The 16918-nt window shown below is 43.8% G+C and overlaps 1 protein-coding gene and 1 pseudogene across 11 annotated transcripts in view; one reads left to right on the top strand and one right to left on the bottom strand.

Moving 5' to 3' along the window:
* ZDHHC11 (zDHHC palmitoyltransferase 11) overlaps positions 1–16918 on the top strand; it is a 125488-nt gene that overhangs the window by 101454 nt on the left and 7116 nt on the right. For 9 of the 11 annotated variants that reach the window (XM_065546037.2, XM_073993051.1, XM_065546044.2 and 6 more), the window contains one exon: positions 4171–4205. The exons of the other annotated variants lie outside the window; for them this stretch is intronic. In XM_065546037.2, the coding sequence (XP_065402109.1) occupies positions 4171–4205 (35 nt within the window). The remainder of the gene's footprint in view (positions 1–4170; positions 4206–16918) is intronic. 11 annotated transcript variants of the gene reach the window in all.
* Positions 1958–2780, bottom strand: LOC102135700 (signal peptidase complex subunit 2 pseudogene; annotated as a pseudogene).

The raw sequence follows: 16918 nt of genomic DNA, 5'->3' as shown, positions 1-16918 counted from the left end.
TTTCTCTGCCTGCGATTGTCCGCGTGGACACCTGCTGCCCAGGTGCAATTGTGAGTCCCTCAGTCTCTCCACAGCGTCTCGCTGTAGATGATGATTTACAGTCACTCTCGCGTGAAGCCACATGACGCTTGGTCTGAAGCAGAGAAGATCCGCTCAGCATGAGGTTGAATCCCAAGCCCGCATCTCTGTGGGCTACAGGACAATCCTATAAAAACGACTCCCTTGGTTCTGTTCACCTCGGGGAGGAGAATTCCGTCTGAAAGTGAGCGTGACTTCACTGGCACCCGCGTCCGTGGCACAGCCCTGTGCTGCGCTCCACAGACCTGCAGTCCATCGCCTCCCCTCGGAGTGGGCCTGCAGCTGCAGACAACGTTGTTCCAAGAAGACAGCCTGAGTAGATGAATGGAACAAACTGGAAACTCCGGAAACAAGCCCTTCTTAACATTTCTGCTGTTTGGCTTAAATGGAAGGTGCCAAGACAAGGCAATGGGGAGAAATGGAAGCATTTCTTTTTTCTTTTTGTTTTTTTAAAGACGGAGTCTCGCTCTGTCGCCCAGGCTGTAGTGCAGTGACCGGATCTCAGCTCACTGCAAGCTCCGCCTCCCGAGTTCACGCCATTCTCCTGCCTCAGCCTCCCGAGTAGCTGGGACTACAGGCGCCCGCCACCTCGCCTGGCTAGTTTTTTGTATTTTTTTTTGGTAGAGATGGGGTTTCACCATGTTAACCAGGATGGTCTCCATCTCCTGACCTCGTGATCCGCCCGTCTCGGCCTCCCAAAGTCCTGGGATTACAGGCTTGAGCCACCGCGCCCAGGCGAGAAATGGAAGCATCTCTAATGAATGTGCTGCAGCAGCTTGATAACCACATGCCAAACACTCACAGCTCAGTACCACGTAGAAAGCAATGCAGAATCCATCACAGACCTCATATTTAGAGAAAAGTTTAACATCCCTAGAAAACTCATAGAATATATTTTTTTAACACTAAGTATACAGTCGACCTCTTAAATTGGCTAAGAGCACAAAATGTAACAGGCAGAAGGTCTGTTTCAAATAAATTAAAAAGCTATGTGTTTTTGAAATGTGTTTTTAAAATTTTCCCCAAGTGAGATATATACACACCCACAAAAATAGTGTGTGAAGGAAAGCTGTCATACAGAAGGAGTTGTGTCCTGAATTCTTCAAGGAAACAGGAAATAGGAATTAATTGAGTCAGTAACACATTAACTGTTCAAATAGGAATTAATAGTGTCAGCAACACATTAATTTTTTTTTTTTTTTTTTTTTTTTTTTTGAGACCGAGTCTCGCTCTGTCGCCCAGGCTGGAGTGCAGTGGCCGGATCTCAGCTCACTGCAAGCTCCGCCTCCCGAGTTTACGCCATTCTTCTGCCTCAGCCTCCCTGGTAGCTGGGACTACAGGCGCCCGCCACCTCACCCGGCTAGTTTTTTTTTTTTTTTTTTTTTTTGTATTTTTTAGTAGAGACGGGGTTTCACCATGTTAGCCAGGATGGTCTCGATCTCCTGACCTCGTGATCCGCCCGTCTCGGCCTCCCAAAGTGCTGGGATTACAGGCTTGAGCCACCGCGCCTGGCCCACATTAATAATTTTTTTAAATTGTATCTTAAAATGCTGCATGGCACAAAGCTATAGTATATAAAGTATTGGTAGGTACAAAGGGAAAAGTCTGTACAACTTTTAGCAAAAATGCTTTTGCAGAAAAGCAAATTAAAATAATGCAAACAGAATACCGAGGTGACTACAGCTAGACATCAGAGCTACAACTTCTCATATCTGTGTCAGAAAATCGTGTTTATCCAGAATAGACTAAAATTTCAGGACAAAACATGGACTTTTTAACAGTTCTTACTTTACCCATTTTAAGTTATTTTTATCTCCCCCACCACCCGGTTCAGTAATTCAGCAAGATCCAGCAGAAAGAGGACTACCTTTAGAATTGGCTATTTAATGTTTCTTCCTATGGTGAGACTGTCATGGAGCCTGGACATTGCAGGCTCATGCATCCATGACCAGTGTCCCACTCGGGTCAAAACTCAGCAATAGACTTGGTGAACTGGGCTTCCCGCTGCTGTTTTGTTCTCCTACTGATGAAGGTCAGCTTCAGGGTGTATTTGCCATCAAACCTTTTAAGACTGGAGGGCAGCTCCCAGATATTACCAGAATCCACTCCTGTAGGCTCTTTTCTGTGGGCCACGAGAAAGATGGTGATCTCAGATAAGGTCTAAATGGTCAGAATTCCCATCATCACAGAACAGGATATGAGGCACAAAGCCAAAACGGGCTTGGACTCTGGAAAGGGATGCGTATAATCCCAAGTCACAGCCACTATGGCAAAGCAACAGGAGATTGTATAGATAGTGAGGTGACCATCGATTAGACAAAAATTCTCCACATATTTGTATTTTTCCAGAAGTGCCTTTTTGGCAGAATCATCCAGAGTTTTCACAGCTGATCCATCCCACTTGTCAGTTTTTACAGGCATATCATCTATCTTCCATTTATCCAACACGCCGCTACGGCCTCTGCCTGTCCCACAGCTGGAACCCCCGCCAGCCCCACCACCGCCACCACCACCACTGCGGTGCCTCCTGCCCGGGCAGCTGCTGCCGCCATCTTGTCCACCTCTGCGCCTCCCTCCATAGGATATCTTTGTGATCTTCTGTTAGGCAATGTTTTCTTTGATAGATACTAAAAACACTTTCTGAAAAAACGAATAATTTGACTTTAAGCATTTAAAAATTTCCCTTCAATTGACACCATTAAGAGAACGAAAATATAAGCCACAGACTGAAATAAAATATTTACAAGTCATATACTTGTATCCAGAATATTTAAAGAATTTTCAAAACTCATTAACAAGAAAACTCTGTTTTTAATTGGGCAAAAGATTTGAACACAAAACTTCCCCAAGGCCGTAATATGAATGACAAAGCACATGGTGCTCAACATCATTTACCATCAGGGATCCACAAGCAAAAGCCCCAATAAGATAGCATGGCACCCATGTTAGAAAGGCTACAATAAAAAATGATTTGCAATGTAAACCAGGCATAGTGGCTCACACCTGAAATCCCAGCACTTTGGGAGTCCAAGGAGGCAGAAGGATTGTTTGAGGCCAGGAGTTTGAGACCAGCCTGGGCAACCTATGTCTAAAAAAATAGATTTTTAAAAAGATGAACAACACCAAGTGTTGGTGAAGATGTGGGAGAACTGGAAGTCTCATCCATTGCTAATGGGGATGAAAGATGATGCCACATCACCAAGCAGTTTGGCAAACCTTCTGATGCTGAGTAGGTACTTTTGATATGACCCAACGCTCTCACTCCCCGATTCTTACCCAAGAGCAATGAAAGCAAGACTCTGTCTCTAAAAAAAAAATTAAAAGGAAGATGAACAATACCAAGTGTTGGTGAAGAGGTGGGAGAATTGAAAGTCTCATCCATTGCTCATGGGGATGAAAGATGATGCCATGTCGGCAGGCGCTCTGGCAAAGCTTCAGATGCTGAGCATATACTTATCATATAACCCAGCACTCCCACTCCCAGGTTCTTACCCAAGAGCACTGAAAACAATGTGTGTGCACATATAACAGGTGTTTTTCTTTGCTAGAGATTCCACAAGCAGGAACCACACATGGGGTGTTGAAACAAGAAATGTGTTTTCTCACATATCTGGAGGCTGGAAGTCCCAGAGCACAGTGTCTGCTGGGTTGGTTTCTCCCAAGGCCTCTCTGCTTGCCTTGTACATGGCCACCTGTTCTCTGTGTCCTCCCACAGTCTTCCCTCTGTTTGTGTCTCTGTCATCATCTCTGCTTCTTATAAGGACACCAGTCACTCTGGATTAGGGTTTACCGTAATAGCCTCATCTAACATCAGTTACCTCTTTCAATACCCTGTCTCCTCATACAGCCACATTCTAGGTCACTGGCTGTCAGGATGTCAACCTATGAATTTGGAGGAGGATATAGTTCAGCCCATAATACAAGGATTGGGAGGAAGGGTGATGTCCCACCACTGAGATCCTATTCCATGTCCAGGCATTCTTAATGTACCGTTACTCAGAACTGACTAGTAATGAACTTGAATTTTGAGAATAAGTTGAATGTCAACAAGGTCTTTGTTCATCCTATGAATTTTGCTTCACTTTCCCACAGGAAACAGATGATGCCCCAAGTCTATCTTCACTTGGGTAAGTTTGTAAGTTTAATGGGAATGTTTTATCTGTCTGAAACATAGTTGTACCCTTGCCTGAACTAGAATTACTTAGAAAAGTATGTCCTCTATTTAATGTCTTCCAAGAAGCTGATGACATAATGGAAAGTAGAAATGTTTCACTTAACATTTATAGCCATTCATGTAGCGTATTGCACTTATCTTACTTGAAAAAAATTACAGAATTCTTCATAAATAACATTTGAACGTATACACAAAAATAAGGCCAAGTGTAGTTATTTTCTTTCTTTAAACACATGTAATGTTGTGAGCCTGAATGTATTTTAATGTTTCTAATAGAGATTCATTGAGAATTAGGTCTTGTCGTTTCAACTCTAAATATATCCACTAATGACAGCTCTGCCCCAACACTGCACAATTCCAGCCCAACTGCACACCACTTTTTCACCCTCCAAACTACGAAAGCTGAAAGAGGACCATTATAAAGAGGACCATGATCCGGTTTTAAGCATACATTCTAAAGGGTACCCTGTTCCTTGATGAAATAATATTGTGCAGCCATAATAAATGCATATTCTTTTGTTATGCATTTGTTATGAATCTCAAGTACAGGATATCTCAAGTACAGAGAATCTCAAGTACAGGATACACTTGTCACAGAACATAGAGTAATAGGAAATCTACTCACACATGATGCTAAGTTATTTACTCTTTGTTTGCAATTTCATTTTCCTTTCCATAAAATGAAGACATACTAACTTTATATTTTAAAAAGCAACTTTATACATCATTTCCCAGGGTTTCAGGGTTTAGATATTGCACTCCTACCCTCTACAATAAGTTTCATCCAGAACCATTTAATACAGTCTAAAATGAAATGAAATGGAAAGATAAGAATCATTGTCTCAAAGCACTCCAGGTGCACAGACACAGGCATGCACGTGTGCACATACACACACACTCTCTCTCGCACACAGTCAAATGCACACACACTCTCTCTCACACTGACACAGCCTCCTTCCTGCCCTCACATCACATCCCGGTCCCCACCCTGCCTGCCATACTCCTCCTGTCACTGCAGGGAGTCCCAGCTGGCCCCACAGGGGAAGCGCCCACCTCAGCCTGCACAGAACAGCCCCGTCCTCTACTCTGGGCACCCAGCAGCTGCAGCTGTCCTGGCCCAGGTCCTCTGGGGTCTCTGCCACCATTCCATTAGGTCATGCTGCTGAGCGGGGCCAGATGGCCAAACCATGGAGGGCCCAGTGGACATACGCCCAGAGACAGGACCGACATTATTCAGGGAGGGTGTGTGAGGGAGGCTCCTCGTGCTGGGAAGAAGGAGCACCCACACCTCATGGCTCAGAGCTGCTCGGGGTTCCTCTAGAGGCACCTGGGACCCCAGACTGCTGAGGTCACCGCATGCCTCCTGGGTCTCCCCCTCACGGATCAGTGCACCCAGCTGGCCTCATCCTCCCAACCCAGCTGCCCTGGATCATGGAGCAACATTTTTAAAATTATTATTTATTATTTTTTTGAGACAGGGTCTTACTGTCTCACCCAGGCTGCAGTGCAGTGGCACAATCTCAGCTCACTACAACCTTTGCCACTTGGGTTCTCGCAATCCACCCACCTCAGCCTCCCAAGTAGCTGGGACCACAGGCTCATGCCACCACGCTGAGCCAACTTTTGTAGAGATGGGGTTTCACCATGTTGCCCAGGCTGGTCTCAAACTCCTGAGCTCAAGTGATTTGCCCGCCTCAGCCCCCTAAAGTGCTGGGACTACAGACATGAGCCACTGTGTCTGGCCGTGGAGCAACATTTAGATGGGGGAGAATTGAATACCTAACTTATACTTAGAACTTAAAACCTTATGACACGCTCATTGTATCAGTTTAAATACCATAGTACATAAGTTAAAAATATTCTGCACCTCCCTTCCTGAATACCACCTCAAAATGCCGTTTTAATAATAGAGGGTAAATACATGTTTTTTCTCTCTACATACTCACTCACGTTGAGAGGTTACCGTACACCATATGAATCATTTTGCAGCTTCCTCTTTTGATTTCTTCAACAGTATGGCATGGATTACGTGCATGACTGGCATGGATTACGTGCATGACTAGCATGGATTACGTGCGTGGCTGGCATGGATTACGTGCGTGGCTGGCGTGGATTACGTGTGTGGCTGGCGTGGATTACGTGCGTGGCTGGCGTGGATTACGTGCGTGGCTGGCGTCGATTACGTGCGTGGCTGGCGTGGATTACGTGCGTGGCTGGCGTGGATTACGTGCATGGCGTTTCACAGAGATGTGAGATGTGTTTTCTTCTTGTGAGGAACTTCACCCTCTTTCATGATGTGCATATACCGTGGCTTAGTCAACCGTTGTTCACTACGGGATATTAAGTTTATGGCCAAGTTTAGGTTTTGCAAACAAAATTGCAAGAAGCACCTTTGTGCCAGTGTTGGCAGACACTGACAATATTGTTTTCTCTCTAATTGTTACTAATGACACTGAACATATCGTCATTCTCTTTTTACTGTTTCACAGTTCCTCTTGTATGAATTAGCTTTTCAAATGTTTGCACACTTTTAAATGGAGTTGTTTGTATTGTCAATATTAAGTGGTCTTTGCACATTAGGGATAATACTTCTGTGATCTATGTGTTTCCAATGTATTTCTTTCAGTCTGTCTCTTAAAATTTTGTGTTTATCATGTCTTTTGCAATGTGAAGGTCATAAATTTTTCTGAAGTCAAAGTTGTCAAATGTTCCTGTCTTACTTTAAAAAGTGTTTCTTACTCCAGAGTTTTACAAATATCATCTAGAACTCTTTGCTGATATTTTCATAATTTTTCTTTTTTGGTTTTCCTTATATTTTGATTTTCGAGCCATCCTGAACTTACTTTTGCATACAGGGAGAGAGCTAAGGTTATTTTATCTCAAAGACTTAACTAATGGTTACCACCTTGTTTATGAAACAATACACCTTTCCCATCTAATTCAAAGGCCCCCTTTTCTAGTGCTTGCCATAAGCACTAGACTCAGATCTGTTTCTACACGTTTATTTCTGTCTTGTTGATCTGTGTCCTAAACCATGCTGTTTTAATTACTGGACCTTCCTGAGCTACACTTTAATGTCTGACAGGCACATTCTCAGGTTTTTTCATTTCTAAAAGTTCTGACAATTTTTAAAGTTAATTTTTTCATGTAAGTTTATTTAAAATTTATATGGAAAATACATTTTGTTTCAGTTCCAGGAAACCTGAAATTTGGAGCAAAGTTGCGTTAAACATACACCTTATTTTGAGAGCGGCCCATAGTGTTTTCCCTGCATCCCAACTCCACAGGGAGCCCCAGTAAGTCAGTCTCCCCCAGCTGAGCAGAGGACAGAAGTTCCTGTCTTGCTCTTCCTGAGTGCCCCAGAAGCTCTGCCCTTCATGGTAACGCTCTGGGGGCAGTGCCAGAGTTCCAGGCCAGGGAAGGCCAGCCGGGTTCTGCAGCTCAAGAGGCAGGCAGCTTCCTGGGTCAGAGAAAGGCCGCCCAGGAGATGTGCCCCGTTCATCAGTTTCTCAAACCTGAGAATTGCTTAAGAGTTGTGCCTGGTTTCAGCCATCAAGGATTAAATATCACTTAGTGTGAAAATGCTCTTTCACACAACCCACTAATGTTTCTTCTAAATTGGTTTTCTTTGATTTAGTGAATCCAGGTTATGCTGAATTTTACTTCGAAGTATAGCCTGACTATGGTTCTGATATTAGGTAAAAACTAAGACATTTTCTCTTTGATCCGTTTCTGGCAAGAATGATAGAAAATTGATTGTGACCAGGATTGTAAATTTTCACTTTGAAAAAATATATATGTTTTATCAGTACACATTCAAAATGGAAAACAAAAATTCTTGGTGTAAAAACCTAACTCACTCACAGTCCTCCCACCCACCAATGGCTACTGCAGGCATTTTGATTGGCACCTCCTGCAGCTTCCCTTTTAACATTTTTTCTGTGTATGAGACCCATTTTCTAAATGAAATTATAATCATGTTATACACCTCTTTAGGACCTGCTTTTTAAACTCTACATTGTTCTGTCTGATGGGCATAAACCACTCCATCCTTAAATCATACTCCTCTTTGTTGGAAGCTGTCTTCATTTCAATCGAGTCTTCTCCATAGGAGAATGAGCTAACCTAACCTCGTTTAACGTGAAAAGTGTTACACTAACAACACATAAGTTTACAAAGCCTCTAGATGCAACAGGCGATAACTTGCCATTAACCCTTTTTCTTGTCACAGAAAATGCTTCCATGGTCACCTAACAGTTTGGATCCAGCTGGTCCACCTTATAGACTCCCTCACAGCCTTTTATTTCAGGCTCTGCCTGCTGGGCACTGGGCACATTACAAACATCAGTTTGTAGCGATCAGGGACTTTGTTTAAATCGTGTCACGCTTTGCCACGGGGGGAAAATCCATCCATTAAGTGCCTGTGCGGTGTGATGTTGCTAATCACAGGTCTATTTTAGTGGGAAATGTGTAGGAATTTATAGTGTCTCTAGTGGTGGATATTAGACAGACTTATGGGGATATTCTGGTCTGCGTGTTTGCTGTGGGATGTTGAAGGGAATGGGTGGATTCAGGCTGACCAGCTGGAATGAAAGTGGGAATAGGGAGCAGGATTGCCCTTGTGAAGACCCTAATCCCCAGCGCCTCATTCAGTGGCTTGTATTAATTTTCCACTGGAGGCTGGGGCCGTTCCTTTGTATTATCCCACTAGCAAGCATCAAGGGTGCTTTCCATGTGAGACTCATGCCCAGGTGGTGTCTGTTGTGTGGTACACTTCTGAGCACTCACACAACCTCCCAGGAGCTACCTGTTCCTGGGATCTGCTGACAAGCAGAAACCATGGTAATGGTGCTTGCAGAACTTTGGAGCCTTCATGGCCTGTTGTGAGCTCCCCGCCAAAGTAAGACTCTGCTTTGCTGACAGGTGGTCTTTCCTTCCTCCTCTGCTTCCTAGCAGAGGGGATCATGAGGAGCTCCTGTCTCCCCGCCAGGGCTTGAGCCTGAGTCCTGCCGCTGTTTGGCATCTAGAAAGGACCTCGCCGTCTGGGGTATCCCCAAAGCTGCTGGCCTCTTCCCTCCAGTGAGCACCAAGTAGTCTTCCTCCACAGTGGAGGTTGCAACAATACTCTGAGTTGCTTGTTTGACTAATTGTAAGCATTCATAGGTGTTCTAGTCTGTTCCGCCTGCTTCCACAGAAGTACCATGCACCAGGGGCTTAGGCAACAAACATGTATTTCTCACCATTCCAGAGCCTGGAAAGTCCCAGGTCAAGGCGCCGGCAGATCTGGTGTCTGGTGAGAGCCCCTTCCTGGTCCTCCGATGGCCTCCTCTGGTTGTCCTCACACACAGGGAGTTGAGAGTGAGGTCCGACTCGGATGCCTGTTCTAAAGACACTGGACGAATCCTGTCATCGGGGTCCCTCGTTCGTGAGCTGACACCAAAGGCTCTGCTTTATGACACACAACCCTCGGGTTAGGACTTTAGCATGTGAATCTGGGGGACACGGGCACTCCGTCTACAGGAAGGGTCCTGTGGAACAACATCAAAGACGGGTGTGGAATAGAAGAAAAAGTCGGGGACAGAAAATATTTTCAACTATGAAACACGTGTGTGTGTGTGACAGAAGCAGACAGAACACAAAAATAGGTGTTGCAGTGCCGGAAGTACCGTGTGTGCATCTCAGCGAGGTGTGTGGACGTCTGCAACCAGTCTGAAATGCGGCAGACCAGGGCGATGGGCGGGCAGTTATGTGATGGGGCGGAGGACAATCGTTAGCCCTGGTGGCATCCAGGTGCTGGGTTCAGGTTTTTTTGTTTTTTGTTTTTTGTTTTTTTTCTGTAAAGCCTTTTCCAGTCTTGTTTATGTTTGAAATTTTAATAAAATGTTGGGAAAACTGTGCATATAGGAGACAAGTGGGATTAAATAATGTGTGTGTGTTTGTGTGTGTGCGCACGTCTAACTGATGGTCAAAAGATGGTGCATGTGGGGAGGTCTAGGCAGGCAGATCACGAGGTTAGGAGATCGAGACCATCCTGGCTAACATGGCAAAACCCTGTCTCTACTAAAAATACAAAAAATTGGCCTGGTTTGATGGCACCACCTGTAATCCCGTTACTCGGGAGGCTGAGGCAGGAGAATCTCTTGAACCCAGGAGGTGGAGGTTGTAGTGAGCCAAGATCGTGCCACTGCACTCCAGCCTAGGCAACAGAGCAAGACTACGTCTCAAAATTAATTAATTAATTAATTTTTTAAAAAGGTGGAGCACGAGAGTGTGTTGGAGACACATTCAAATGTCCAAGGAGAACTGAGTGAGGGAGCCTGCAAGTGGGGCAGGGCTGGGAGCACTGAGGACACAGCGCAGGATGTGTGGGCAGGTCTGGACCCATACCCAGAGGTCAGCTCGGGCAGAGCAGAGGAGCTCGGAGAGGAAAGGAGGGCAGATGCAGCTACCATCGGGCTGTCTCTGTGCACTGAGAGCTGAGCACTCACACACCCAGCAAAGGGTGTAAGGCTAAGGGCGCAGGTCCTCACAGATGTCCCGCGTCTGCACTGAGAGCTGAGCACTCACACACCCAGCAAAGGGTGTAAGGCTAAGGGCGCAGGTCCTCACAGATGTCCCGCGTCTGCACTGAGAGCTGAGCACTCACACACCCAGCAAAGGGTGTAAGGCTAAGGGCGCAGGTCCTCGCAGACGTCCTGCGCGCTCGCTCCCAAGAGGCTGCGCAGCGAGAGGGAGGCTGCACAACTTGACCCCTCCCATCCCCATCAGGCTGCAGTGCCCAGTTTTCCTTCTGTGGCCCCAGAGATTCAGAAGGACCCACCTGAAGATCTAAGGTTTGTCTTTCACTCCACTTAGGAGAGCCCCATTCTGACCATGGAAGGTCACACCCTGGCCCTTAACTCCAGTGGCCACAGTCACGGAGAGTCTGATGGGGACTGGCCTGCACCCCCAGACCCGGCCTGTGAGCTGCTTCTCTTAGCTGCGGGCTCAGTCCAGGACCTGCGTCTGATCCTGCTGCTCTGATATCCCCCAGAGGCATCCCAGGCCCCCGTCTCTCACTCTTTGCAGGAATCCAAAGCTCCTCTTAGCAGAGCGATCAGGAGCTAATTGGCACCGTAACCTGCATTTGGACTTTGGCATCAGACAGACCTGGGTTCTAGGCCAGTGTGGAGATGCTGCTGGTTCTGTAACCTCGTAAGTTTTTAATCCACTCCGAGCCCCTATTCCTCACAAGGATATGAGGGATATTCATATCGCTTCCCAAGAAGGTCATGTGTGAGCTCCTGGAGTTGTGAACGTCACTGCCAGCGTCTGGCGTAGTGAATGGTAGTTGCCTCTTTCCCCTTGTTTTGGATCCCAGGTGCCCAGAGTCACACTAATCCCAGTCCTGGGTAGGAACACTGATGCATCCTTGATCTGAGTGACCTGCTTCCTTCACTGACTCTGTATTTTGTTTATTTATGATAATGGAGGAAGCACCAAAAACAAAAGCAGAGTCTGACATCGTTTTTGTCTGCTGTCAGGGCCCCCATTCCAAGTCCTTGCACCCCGCTCATGTTCTTCATTCTCTTGCTTGCCTTTAAATTTTGTTCCTTAGATGGATGTGTGTGTGTGTGTGTGTGTGTGTGTGTGTGTGTGTGTGTGTGTATAGAGAGAGAGATGTATAATATTCCTGAAGAGTACATACATGCAATACATTGGTTACTTTTTCCTTTTTCTTTTTTTTTTTTTTTAACAGAAAGGACATTGTATGTATGTAATATCTGGAATCTTTGGGGAATCACTTTCTTCACTTAATACTGAATTGTCAAGGTCTGTCCATACTGCGTGTCGCTGTAGTCTGTTCACGTTTGCTTCTGTGGCTGTTCCACCCCATACCGCACTTAATTACCCGCTCTGCTATGGTTGGGCATGGAGACGGTTTCCAGTTTTTCGCTACCCGGCTGTGCAGCTCAATCTTGACAGATCTCCTGTTGTACAGGTGCAACCATTTCTCCCGGGGCTATTCCTAGTGGTGCAATTGCTAGAATGTCCAGCTCTCAGAGATAAGGCCACTATTTTTTAAAGGTGTTGCACATGTTACACTCTCACAGCAGGCTATAAGAAGTCCTATTGCTTCGTGTCCTCTCCACACTTGGAATTGACAGTCGAATAGTGTGAACTGGTGGCTTATTGTGGCCTCCTCCAGTATTTTCCTGATTATTAATGAATCTGAACACATGTGAGCCATGCGAGTTTTCTCTTCCATGAAGCACTTGCTCATGTCCCTAGTCCATTTTTCCATTGGACTCTTTGTGCTTCTCATTGATTTATATGAGTTTTTATATATTCTTTATACACACCTTTTGTCAGTTGGGTGAATTACAGATAGAGTCTGTCCATGTGCAGCTTAACTCCATGCTTAATTTAATATGCCATTCTAGAAACCAGATCATGCATTACAATATAGTCATGTTTATTCATATTGTAAAAGGAATGCTTTTAGTTCTTGATTAATGAATCTTTCCACCAAAATATCTAAAAGATAGCCATCTGTTATTTCTACTAAAGGTTTTAAGTTTTGATTTTGAGAGCCAAGTCTTTATCTTTTGTTGATTTCAGTGTATGGTGTGAGGTAGAGATCTAACTTCATTCTTTCCTCTATGGATTTGTATTGTTTCCAGCTCCATTCATTGATCCCCACTGGCATAAAAAGCTACCTATGTCCTCAGCTCCATTTATGCGCATACTTGAGTCTATTTCTGGGCTGTGTAGTCAATTCCACTTGTCAGTTTGTCTATCCCTGCACTAATTTCTTGTCATCTTACTTCCCATAGCTTCATAAGTTCTGAGAAGTAAGTAGTTCATCTCTCTCCCACAAAAGACTCTAGTTATTCAGTATTATGGTCACAAACCCCACTCTTTCCTTTCTAGCGCGTCCCCCATTCTCCCACCTGCCATACCTCTGGTATCCTGACATCAGACCCTTCTTATCTCCTGTGGGTTGGCAGAGGCTAGCTGCTTGCTGTGTGGGGTCAGCAACATGTTCCATATATGGACACTTAGCTACCACCCTTGTGCTTAACCTCACATCCCAACCCCATCCTCACTCCTCCCCCTTTCCCCTGGGACCCACCGTATCTTGGGGCCCTGGAGCTTCTCCATTACTTGGTAGGGAAGACAACCTCCTTTAACTCAGCATCTTTGTCCACATTCAGCTTTTTAAAAATCCAATCTCCCAATCTCTGATTTTTAATTAAAAAGTTCAAGCTATATATATAATGTTTAAAGTAATTACTGATGAGAAATGATTCACTTCTGCTATTTAGCTTTTTGCATTCTGTATATCATATATATTTTTTATTTCTCAATTCCTGCCCATTTAAAAATTCTTTAGTTGAATGTTTATAATGTTCCATTTTGATCCCTTTGTTCTTTCCTTTTTGTACATTTTCTAATTATCTTCCGAATGGTTACATTGGGGATAATAATTAATGTCTTAAACTTATAACACCCTAGTTTGAATACCAACTTAGAATTTTTTTTTTGAGACAGGACTCAGTCTGTTGCCCAGGCTGGAGTGCATAGTCTTAATTCACTGCAACCTCCTACTCCTGGGCTCAAGCAATCTTTCCACCTCAACCTTCCAAGTAACTAGGACTACAGGCACACATCACCACACTTAGCTAATTTTAAATTGTTTTTTGTGGAAATGGGGTATCACTATATTGCCCAGGCTGGACTTGAACTCCTGGTCTCACACGATCCTCCCACTTTAGCCTCCCAAAGGCTGGGATTACAGGTGTAAGCCACTACAGTCAGCTCCAACTTAGTTTCAATAGTACACAAACACTGCTTTTATCCATCTCCATCCATCACCCTCTATATTGCTGTTGTCAATGATTACATCTTTATACAGTGTGTGCCCATTAACAATGTTTATAGTTATTGTATTATACATTTGACTTTTAAATTTTATAGAAAAAAAAGAGTTATAAGCCAAAAGTACAATATTATTGACTTGTATATTTACCTATGTTCTCTATTTCTTTACCAATGTTGTTTGTTTATTTGTATGGTTTTGAGTTACTGTCTAGTGTCTCTTCATTTAAGACTAAATAATTTCTTTAACGTTTCTTTTAGGGTAGGTCTACTGGTAATGAATTCCCTCAACTTTTGTCTATCTGAGAATGTCTTAGTTATTGCTTCATTCTGGAAGGATAGATTTGTCACATACAGAATTCTTGGTTGACAGGTATTTTCCCCCTTCCAGGGCATTTAAATATGTCACCCCACTGCCTTTGAGCCTCCTTAGTTTCTATTGGGAAATCACCTGATAATTTTATTAAGGACCCCTTGATTGTGATTAGTCACTTCTCTCTGCCTGCCTTCAAAATTCTCTCGTTGTATATGTCTTGACAATCTAACTGTAATGTGTCTTGGCATAGATCTTTTGGCGTATAGCCTGCTTGGAATTCGTTGAGCTCCTTGGATGTGTAGATTCATTTCTTTAATTAGATTCAGAAAGTTTTCAGCCATTATTTCTTTAAATACAGTAGTCTCTTGCTCCACCATTATCTGTGGGGGATACGTTCCAAGAATCCCAGTGAATATCTGAAACTGTAGATTGTACCACACTCTATACAGTATGTTTTTTTTCCTGTACATTAATGGGCAGATAGTGTATACAGCATGGATATGCTGGACAAAGTGATTATTCATGTCCTGCGTGGGCAGAGCAGGGCAGAATGACATTTCATCATGCTACTCAGAACTACACACAATTTAAAACTTGTGAATTGTTTATTTCTGGAATTTTCCATTTAATATTATTGGACTGTGGTTGCCCAAAGGTAACTGAAAGTGCAGAAAACAAAACGGCTGATAATGGGGGAACACTGTATTTTTCTGCCTCTTTCCTTCTCTTCTCCTTTGGAGACTCCTGTGTTGCATATGTTGGTACCCTTGATGGTATCTCACAGATCCTTCACGCTCTGTTCATTTTCCTTCATGCTTTTTTTTTCTGTTCCTCAGACAGGGTAATTTCAGTTGTCTTCAAGTTAGCTGATCCTTTCTTCTGCTTGCTCAAATCTGTTGAACTCTTTTAATGAACTTTTTATTTCAGTTATGTACTTTTCACCTCCAGTTTCTTTTTGATTTTTAAAAAATATATAATTTCTATCTCTATTAATAATCTAATTTGCTCATGTGTAATTTTCCTATATTATTTAGTTATTTGTCAGCGACTTCCTTTAGTTCACTGAGAATATTTAAGACAGCTGCTTTAATGTCTTTGACTAATAATTCAAATGTCTGAGCTTTTACAGACATAGTTTATGCCAAGTTCTTTTCTCCTGTGAATAGGCCATATTATTCTGTTTCTTTATATGTTCTATAATTTTTTGCTAAAAACTGGATATTCTGAGTATCATAATGTGGTAACTCTTAAAATCAAGGGCTTCTCCTCCTCTGGGACTGTGGATTTTCTCTTGTTAAAGGCTGGATCCATCAGTTTGTGACTTTTTCAAACTGCTTTTGCAAAATGTGTATTTCTTGTCACTGAAGTTGCTCTTCCTTTATCTATATGACCAGTTAGTGAACTACCAAAGATTTCCTCAAATATCCAGCTACAAACAAGGGGGAAGGTCTGTCTCTTTAAATCTTCCAGTGGATGCTGCTGGAGGAAGCCACTGCTGCCAAGTGGATCAAAACCAAGGCAGTCTCCGTATTGATCCCTCAGGCACCACCAGACTGACCAAAATGTACCACGTCAAATTTTTTGAGGACAAGGTCCCTGATGCTCACTCTGACATCAGCCAGCTGCTCCAGGAATGTGGGTTGCTACTCTTATAGGCACAGCAGGACTAAGAAATGGAGGCGGTAGCTGGCTCGTGTCCACCACTCACAAAGGACTAGCAGCTCGCTCTTTCGCTCTTTCTTTCTTTCTTCTTTCTTTTCTCTCTCTTTTTTTTTTTTCTAAAGACAGTCTTGCTCTGTCACCCAGGCTAGAGTGCAGTGGCGCAATCTCCACTCACTGTAAGCTCCACCTCCCGTGTTCACACCATTCTCCTGCCTCAGCCTCCTGAGTATCATGGACTACAGGCGCTTGCCACCACACCTAGCTAATTTTTTTGGTTTGTTTTGTTTGTATTTTTAGTAGAGATGGAGTTTCACCATATTAGCCAGATGGTCTCGATCTCCTGACCTCGTGATCGGCCCACCTCGGCCTCCCAAAGTGCTGGGATTACAAGCATGAGCCACTGCTCCAGGCCCAGCTTCCCCTTTCTTCAAGCATTCTCCCATAGATGCCTGACCAGGTTCCAGAGTTTCCAAATAATTCATTGCAATTACTCTTTATAGCTCAATGGTTGTTCCAGTGGAAGGACCAGCCTCTATAGCTTCCTACAATACCATTTTGTCCTTAGGTAAACTACTTCTGCATTTTTATATACAGACTTAAACACAGTTTTACAACATTATCTACATTCTTCCCCACCGACCTTCATTTCACAATCCTCCACTATTTCACCTATCATACTTTGTCATACTTTTATTTTCACTTCAAATTAATATTTTATTTTCTCTTTATCCTCAGTAATTTTTGGATTAGTTTGGTGGTACCTTAGCTCTCCTTTGCTTATTGAGTCCTGTCACTTCCTTCTGTACATTTTTTTCCTTACACTTTTC

This window comes from Macaca fascicularis, chromosome 6, assembly GCF_037993035.2.
Source record: "Macaca fascicularis isolate 582-1 chromosome 6, T2T-MFA8v1.1".
In the NCBI taxonomy this organism is placed as follows: Eukaryota; Metazoa; Chordata; class Mammalia; order Primates; family Cercopithecidae; genus Macaca; species Macaca fascicularis.
The sequence above is the reverse complement of the archived record's forward strand: the minus strand, read 5'-3'. Positions and strand labels throughout refer to the sequence as shown.